Source organism: Pygoscelis adeliae, unplaced genomic scaffold (assembly GCF_000699105.1).
Source record: "Pygoscelis adeliae isolate BGI_AS28 unplaced genomic scaffold, ASM69910v1 Scaffold45, whole genome shotgun sequence".
NCBI lineage: Eukaryota > Metazoa > Chordata > Aves > Sphenisciformes > Spheniscidae > Pygoscelis > Pygoscelis adeliae.
The window spans coordinates 9,243,609-9,252,222 of record NW_008825114.1 but is presented as its reverse complement, the minus strand read 5'-3'; the positions used below and the strand labels follow the sequence as shown (position 1 = coordinate 9,252,222).

The window sequence follows — 8,614 nt, the reverse complement described above, 5'->3', positions numbered from 1 at the left end:
GAGCGGCGCGGCTGTAGCCACCGATCCTCCTTAAGAAAGCAGCCTCCTGCGTGGGAACAGCAGTGCTCATGCATACCAAATGCGGCTGAATGGAGGCGATCAGCCCGCTGCTCAGGGCAGGCTGCACTGGCAGAGCGGAAAGGGGCAGCCCGCATAAAAAAGGAGGCTGCAGTGAGAGCTGCTGCTCCTGCTCTCTCCCTCCTGCCCTCCTCAGAGAGCGGCCAGGTTAGCCTCTCCCAGGCAAGCCGAGCCATCCGCCTCGCTCCTCCGCTTCCCTGGGCGAAAAGCAGGGCAGAAAGGAGATAATTTAAATAAAGCAAGCGGAGGGCTACTTGCACCTTCTTTCCCAAAGCATTGCGAGGAGAGGGAAACCGGCACGAGGGGAGGGGCCAACGCTGAGACAGCAAAGATTGAGAGGGGAAAAAATTAATTCACTCTTGATTTACTGATATAATGGACCTAGAAAGCATAGTTTCATTGATCTGGCATAGTATTGGTGCGCCAGCGGCAAGTGGCAGCGGTTAGAAGCTGTGCTAAAAGAGTGTTAACACGCACGTTCTGGCAAAAAAATCCCCAAACCGAGCTCAGAATTCAGCTCATTTTAATATTAAATCTATGTGCAGAATAATTCTTTTAAAGACATGCAAACGCATGAAGTAATAGTGCTGGGGCAATTCAAGTATAACAAAGCATGTTTCCATTTGGTGCAGTAACTGGCTTTCCCAGCTAATGAAGATATTCTTAATGCCAGCTCTCCAGCTAAAGGAGAAATACCTTCTCCCCACTATTTTTGGAGGGGATGAAGATTACATGAGGGAGGAGTTAGAAAGTGCAAAAGCAAACATCCTATAAAGCAATGAGAATTTTTTCTTTTGCCAGTAATGACCAGCTTTTCTCAGATTACAGAGGAAAACAGCCACTTCTCAGTAAAATTTAAATCTCTCATAACTCAGGCTAGAAAATACACATTCAATTTACTTGGCTAGATTTCATTGATCTGCCATTTTCATATTTCCTTTTAATCCCCCTAGTGCACATATTTTTCTATTCTATTTATAATTTGTTCTTATTATTGTGTCTACATTCATCAGCAAAAGCTGAATAATTCTCCAAATGATGGGAAAGAGATGGAGAATATTCCATGAGGCTATGCTAATCTGCCTGGTTTACATATTACTCTCTATAATGGTTCGCAGTAGTGTCACAAATCTAAAACTCTCTAACACAAAACAATACTTCTGGTTTGCTTTTTAAAGTTCGTTTAAGGAGAGACAACTCTGGGGAGAACAGGGAAACTCAGTACCTCAGTCAATACCATCAGATCCTCCAAGGTAAACGGAGGATCCTAAAAACACTGAAGTTATCCCAGTAGAGCAGGGTAAGGATTGGTGTTTACACCCCAGTCTTCCTCTCCAAAGGAAGTATTGCCCTTGTACATAGATTAATATTCTCCAAAGCCTATATATTTGGGCCCATGTAGAAGGAGCCCATGTGCATTGAGGTGGAAGCGTAGAACGTTTGTGCTTATTTTGAACATATGCATACCAGCCAGCTCCTCCTCACTGTGACCTCTCAAGAATTGTGTGAGTGTTCTTATTCAACCTCAGTGTTGGAAAAAAAGTTCTTCTGCCCAGAATATAATGTCCCAGAACATAGTGCAAGGCTGAATATGCACCAGAAGAGCTCTCTCACCTGTTCCATCCCACTGTATATGGCAAAATTATAAAACTTCAAAGGTGCAGAGACCAGGCCATGGGTTGTCTGTGGAATGGAATGGGTAGAACACCAGGAGCCATTCCCTTGTGACACAGTTTGTGCAGATGAAATTCTGGTTATGACTGGGCAGCTAGTTTAAATTATACATATTTAAATGCCTTCTTGCTTGAGCTCTGAATGTATTTGTTTTATAAAAGAGGGAAAAAAACCTTGCTGTTGATAGTGAAATGGAACATGAGTAAGTAAATATGATTTTCTGAAGCTACTTTTCTAAGGCTCCATTAAAGACGCAAAATTACGGCAAAATACGGTTAGACTCAATGATCTTAGAGGTCCTTTCCAACTTTAATGATTCTATGATAGCTAAGTAGGTAGAAAAAAATAATGCTGACTTTAAATAGCATACACCTTAAAACATGTGCGGCATGATAACTTTGCTGTGTTATAAAGGTAATAATATCCAATGATTAAGATTTTGGGGTTCATAGTAAAAAGAAAGTAAAAGTTTCAAACAGATCAGAAACGAGGACTCCCAACACCCCCAAGATGATGCCTTTCCCCTTGTCCCCCACTCCCCAAGCCATGCTGATAACTTTTCTTTACCTTTGAAGACCAGGAAAGAGTTTCTTGGGAAGGTACAAGACTTGTCATTACCTTGACCCTTTCACATCTGTCTTGCATTAGGCATCTGCCATAAAACAAAATGTTCAGCCTATGTACTAGGGACAAAGAAGACAGAGGAATCATAGCATGCTGCCCTTCCTTTCAGTGAGTAGAGTAACAAATCTCTGAGGAAGCTAGAGAGCTGAAGACAATAAAGAAACATAAGAGATAACTTTAATAAACTAAGAATAGTGAGCCCAATGTATCTTCTAGCTTCCACAGAGCTTCCTGTCTTTGAGATGAGCTCTATCATTACCTTCTTCTGCAAACAGTACCTTAGGGACAAGAGCTGTTATGTGCTGCAGTGTTTAATACACACCAACCTTTTTTCACAGGCCTGTTTTCCATGGACTTGTGCCTTGCCTAGTCATTTGTATTTGCAGAAAGTGAGTGCAAGAATGCTAACTTCTGTCAGTGGCAGCAAGGAAGGTCTGATGGACAGGACATTACCATGATGTGGGAGCTTCACTTCCAATACAAAGTTCTTGGGTGCCTTTGGATAGATCATTTAATTCCTGCTTGGCCTTCATTTTAATTCATTTTAACTTTAATATATCTCTTATCTATAAGCAATACTGCAGTGATTTTGAGGCTCTTGAGTGTAAATTTTAGAAAAGTCAAGCAAGGAGATTTCTCTGTCTTGGCAGCAGCTTTCACCAATTTTTGGTAAGCGTAAATGGTGAAGTGTTAGGAAGCAAAGAAGCAAATTCTGAAAAGGTTTTTTTTCAGAGATGCTGACAACAATGGTTAAAAAATACAGTGAAAGATTAGGGAGATGTTGTTTGTTTTTTTTGTGGGGGGCTTTTTATCACTGCAGTGAAAAAGACAGGGTTTGAATCTCTTATTCTATCCTGCTGGAAAACCCAAGTGCTCAGCTCAGCTCTTCTACAACCTGAGGCCCATTAGGAGATGCAAAGATGTAGCAATCCCACTAGAATTTAAGTTCCTACTTTGCTAGAGCTAAAAGACGGAGCTGCTACTTTCATATTAAAACACTTCGTCCCTGAAGCATGCTCACTGCACCATCAGTATTCACATCTAGCTCTTTGTCTCTTGCCAAGGAGCACCTTTGTTACCACAGGTAGGCAGAGCAAATAGAAGACGAATTCCATTGCTTCTTGCAATACAGAGAGATTTCTATCCTTCTTAAACCTATTGTTCATGGAAAGCATTTTTAAAAGCACCTCCTTGTAGATTCCTACCATCTAACGTGATAATAATCCTATGCTTAGAAAGCTCTGATACAGTAAACTTTAACACCTCTGGGAATGCTACAGAATGAAAAATTGCTGAGAAGCCCATTAACATCCAGACCACTCTCAGCATACCAGTAAAGTCCAACATTTTCAATCTGACAGCAAATATTTAACAAAAGGTATTTAACCAAATATTTAACAAAAAGGTGTTATGGACTAAAAACCCAGCCACTGCTCTCCCATCCTGCCCAGTTAACAATTCCTTTATGAAATGAGAGACGTTGTGTAAATGAAAAGCAGAAAGGGCAGGACAAGGAAACCAGAAAGATGTATTGGTCAGCATGGTAGAAAGCAACCTCTTCTGTGCGGTGGCTGTCTAACTGGGGACAAACATCAGGTGGAGACAGGAGAATTTTCCCATGATATCACACCTGTTTTTCCTGTGTACATCAACAGATGTGAGAAGAAAGATACATCTTCTTCCCAGTGCAGCTATAGAGCCACTTTGCCAAGGCGTTCTTGCTCTTGGAGCACGTTTCCTGCTTCCCCAAGGGCTTGCACTGCCCAGTGAGGTAGCAAATACCAGAGAAAATAGAGCTACCCTTATGCCCCTTTGCTTGCAGTGCTTATCATGGGAGTACTACAGAGACACGCTGAAGCAGAGGTGGCAGCTCTTCATAGCACACTTTGGCCATCTCCTAGGTTTGTGGAGGAAATGGCAGGATGGCAATAGAAAAAGAAGAAGTAATTAAGAAGCTTTTATTTAAAAGTCAGAGCTAACAAAGCATTTCACAAGTATGGTCAAGAAGTATCAGTCATCTTACTACCCAGTCACTTCACAGATCTGTAAACTAAACAACATCGAAGAGTACATCAATGAACAGAAGCCTGTATTTATAACAGCAATAGTGTTTTTTTCAACACAGTAATATCTCAATTTATTTACCTTCATTTTGTATGATTTCTTGCAAAAATCAGAGAATAGAAAGAGAAGTATATGTTATGAAGTTTGGATAAACTATGCTTAATTTTATGCCTGCCATAAAGTCTTAATGGACCCAAATTTTCTTGAAGCTTAACTGAACCGATAATTAATTCATAAAATTTCTCCACTGCTCTCACATCTTTTCTATTCACAGTATGCCTGAGGGTAGCTTTTTCTGCTGTTACCTTTGCTAAGGTATTTCACAGGTCTTCTGCCACATGCTTATATCCATTACTCCCTCTCCCACAGACAGAGACACACATATTAATGTAATGTCTATATACTTATTAAATGTTAATTAAATATTTTGTCCTAGATGCAGGCAATTCTGAGATGGTTTCAAGCACATACATAAATGATATTGTATGTAGCTATAAATTATGGCTTTTGGCAACTGACTGAAAAGCCAGAATAAAGGGTATTCTTTCTATTATCTTAAGTTTTATAAGTATGTGATGAATATCAAATATAATTAAATTATTTTATATGCCTACTTACTACCACCTTGAGGTCACCTTTAACTGATCTGCATCTGGCTTTTGCCTGGGAAAGCACCTAGCTGGGCTACCACAAGAGATCCCACAGCCACTGCAGAGAACCAGGGGAAGTGGAGTTGGGAGACAGCAGGCGATCTGGGCAGTGGAGACAGACACACCTGATGCTCCCTTGTCAAAGGTATTTTCTTAGACACCCTGTTAGATTGTTCCCAGTTCCAAAATAAGCAAGTGGAGGTGCAGGCTCAAAATCAGACGATACACACAGAAAACGGAAGTTTGAGCAGATATGTCACAAGCAGCCTTCACCATTATTTGTGGTTTCACTTCTGCAGCTACGGCAGAAAGTCTTGATAACTTGCACCATTTTACCTTCAGTTGCTCTCTAGGTACTTGTGAATCTGCCTACCCTTAACTATTGAAGCTGTATCCTTGAATGGTGTATTTCACCACACATTCCTCTTTAATTGCAGTTTGCAGCCTTTTAGAGTTTATCTTTGAAAGGGATTAAAACACATAGGCATATAACACTTTTATTTTGGGACTAGAAATGTCCATGTTTTATTATTACTTGGAAACAAATACTGTATTTTAGATTACAATCTATCTTAATTTACATTGAATTTCAAGTGTAGGCAAGCTGTTAGTTCTGTAACCTCTGCAGCATATGACAGAAATTACACTGCTCAAACATTCAGATTTCTGTTTGTACTAAAAGTTTCTCTCCATCTTAGCCATCATGTTATTACCTGCATCGTTTAACTTTGTGTTAATGCTTTCTCAGTTTTGACTTGTAACCTCGTTTTCTCTATCATTTCCAGCTCAGATACCAACTTTACTGAGTTATGTTGGTGTAATATTTTCCTATAGATAAATGGGAAATATTTTCTAGTTTTGATTATCTTGGTAAATAAAATGCAGAAAGAATATGAAACTTCATGAAAGGGAGCAATTCACCCTGACTATTAAGCATTTCAACAAAGACCCTACACAGCAACTATCTTGCAATAGGGTACTTCTCTTCATTTGCCGCAGACAGATGCAGTATGCGACAAGAACATCTTTCTCACCTCAACTCATAGTCCTCCAGAACTGGAATGTAGTTTAGTATCCTTTGAAAGTGGCAAAGAATTATAAAAATCTCTAATGCCTTCTGCTATGGGGTTATAAAGAACCAAGATAACCAAATGAAATTTTCCACATGTACTGCATATCTGCATGCATCCCCTACACCAGCTTTATCTTCCTCCCAAAGTGAAAGGCCTTACCCAAGAGCAGATACTGTCTCTGGTGATTAAGCCTCCTGCAGCCACTTGGCTCAGACTTGCAAGGTTAAGCACATTTCGTGTTTCATTACCCACCTGCCTGCTTTCCTGAGGATTCCCTTCCACCGAATTTTTATCATCTTCAGCATGCATCAGTGCAGAGAGCTAATCCTGCACTGCTTTAGTACTTTCCACAGATTCTCAGTTAGCTGTGTACCAGTATTCATACCGGTTTGAGGAACTAATCTGGCCACCAAGTGCTTATGGTGAAGGGTGTCTGCTGGTGAATGGTTCAGTCACCAAAACTGAAGAGAAAAGACCATACTGGGCACCCTGACACTCGTGAGGAAACACCCCAGTGACTGATGGCCCAGAACAGATAGACACAGCAGGCGGCACCACAGAAGCAGCTGCAGGAAGATTGTCAAATCAATTTAACACAAACAGGTGTAGTTCTAGCAACTAACAGCAAAAAGGCCTTGGTAAAGAGCTAAAATTATGCTTGCTACACAGGTGCTATGAATTAACTAACTGTATACTTGAATGTCTATTAGGAAATCCTTCAGAGAAATTTCAGACTCACTGGAAAATAAAGCTTGAACAAGAGTTGTAAGTATTTTTTCCTCACACATTTTGAGCAGCAATATCTTCTACCAGGCAATGGGAAGGCGACTTACAGAGCTGCTGATCCTCTGCATCTCCTGAGCAATTTGTGTTTTTTTTTTTTTAAAGTATAACACAAGGAAAAGTGTAAGATTGGGATCTTCATGAAATGAAACAAAAGGGGAATGGCAAAAGCTGGACCAAGTTGTGCAACAAAAAGTTGTGCATCCAAAACCACATTTTTCTTTTCAAATACATATAAATGACTCCTGTGGTCTACTTTAAAATACACTTTCAAACTGACCACCTTAATCAAGTCTGTTTTTAGCACTTTACAGGTTTTGTTTTGATTTATTTTTAAAGTCACATACCAAGTCCACATACATTCTTGTTATATCCTGGGCTCACAAACACCTACAATTTTACACCTACATTTTCACTGGGACAATTTTAAGCACATCTGGACAGCAACAAACTCTGGATGGTGCAATATAGGTGTTTTCCACAGTGTCTGTTGCATTTATTATGTATTTGCATTCAGTGGCACACTGGGGACAAAATCAAAGTTTGGGGCCTTTTAGACTGATCACCAATCAAAGCTGTAGGAAAAGTAGTTAATGCCCTCCAGAGACAATAATCTAGTTTCCTACCCAGATGCAACAGATGGGTGACATGAAAAGCTCCAGATGAGGGCAACAGTAGAAAGAGCATCAATTGTATCAAATAAGCTGTAGTCTCAGCTTGCACTTGCCTAACCACTTCCTGAGGATGCTGTCTGAAGTCACCAAGGCAGATGTCTGTAAAAATTAGAGAAATGGTCTTCACTGACTTACTAAAAATCCTTCTAGCTCTGACAGAAGATTCAAACCTATCAAGCACTTATACCATCATTACATATGACATTCTCTCATAGTGTCTTATACGATAGGCAATTTTTTACTGGAGTCTGATATTGCATGTAAATGATATATTTCTGAAGTCCTATGACTGTAGATACCTGCGAAATTACTTAAAAAAAATTGCTCATCAGGAGGAAACATTTTCCAGTAATTTTTTTCTTGGAAAGGTAGAAAAAAACTCTGCTTGTCTTTTTTAAATCCCTTTTGTTGTTGTTGTTCTTGTTATAGGATTTAAACCCTTTTCCTGCTCAGATGTAAAGCATAGTTTAGAATCATAGAATCACAGAACCATAGAATGATTCATTCTAAGGTAATGGAAGGGACCTCTAAAGGTCATCTAGTCCAATCCCCCCTGCCCTGGGCAGGGACATCTTCAACTAGATCAGGTTGCTTAGAGCCCCGTCCAACCTGACCTTGAATGTTTCCAGGGATGGGACATCCACCACCTCTCTGGGCAACCTGTTCCAGTGCTTCACCACCCTCAGCATAAAAAATTTCTTCCTTATATCTAATCTAAATCTACCCACCTTTAGTTTAAAACCATTACCCCTTGTCCTATCGCAACAGGCCCTGCTAAAAAGTGTTTCCCCATCTTTCTTATAAGCCCCCTTTAAGTATCAAAACACTGCAATCAGGTCCCCCCAAAGCCTTCTCTCCAGGCTGAATAACCCCAACTCTCTTGGCCTTTCCTCATAGGAGAGGTGTTCCATCCCCCTGATCATTTTTGTGACCCTCCTCTGGACCCGCTCCAACAGGTCTGTGTCTTTCTTATGCTGAGGGCTCCAGAGCTGGA

General features: G+C 40.4%; 1 protein-coding gene across 1 annotated transcript in view; it reads right to left on the bottom strand.

Moving 5' to 3' along the window:
* TRPM3 (transient receptor potential cation channel, subfamily M, member 3) overlaps positions 1 to 8,614 on the bottom strand; it is a 432,332-nt gene that overhangs the window by 288,414 nt on the left and 135,304 nt on the right. The window contains exon 4 of the mRNA XM_009328179.1: positions 6,623 to 6,729. Within this exon, the coding sequence (XP_009326454.1) occupies positions 6,623 to 6,729 (107 nt within the window). The remainder of the gene's footprint in view (positions 1 to 6,622; positions 6,730 to 8,614) is intronic.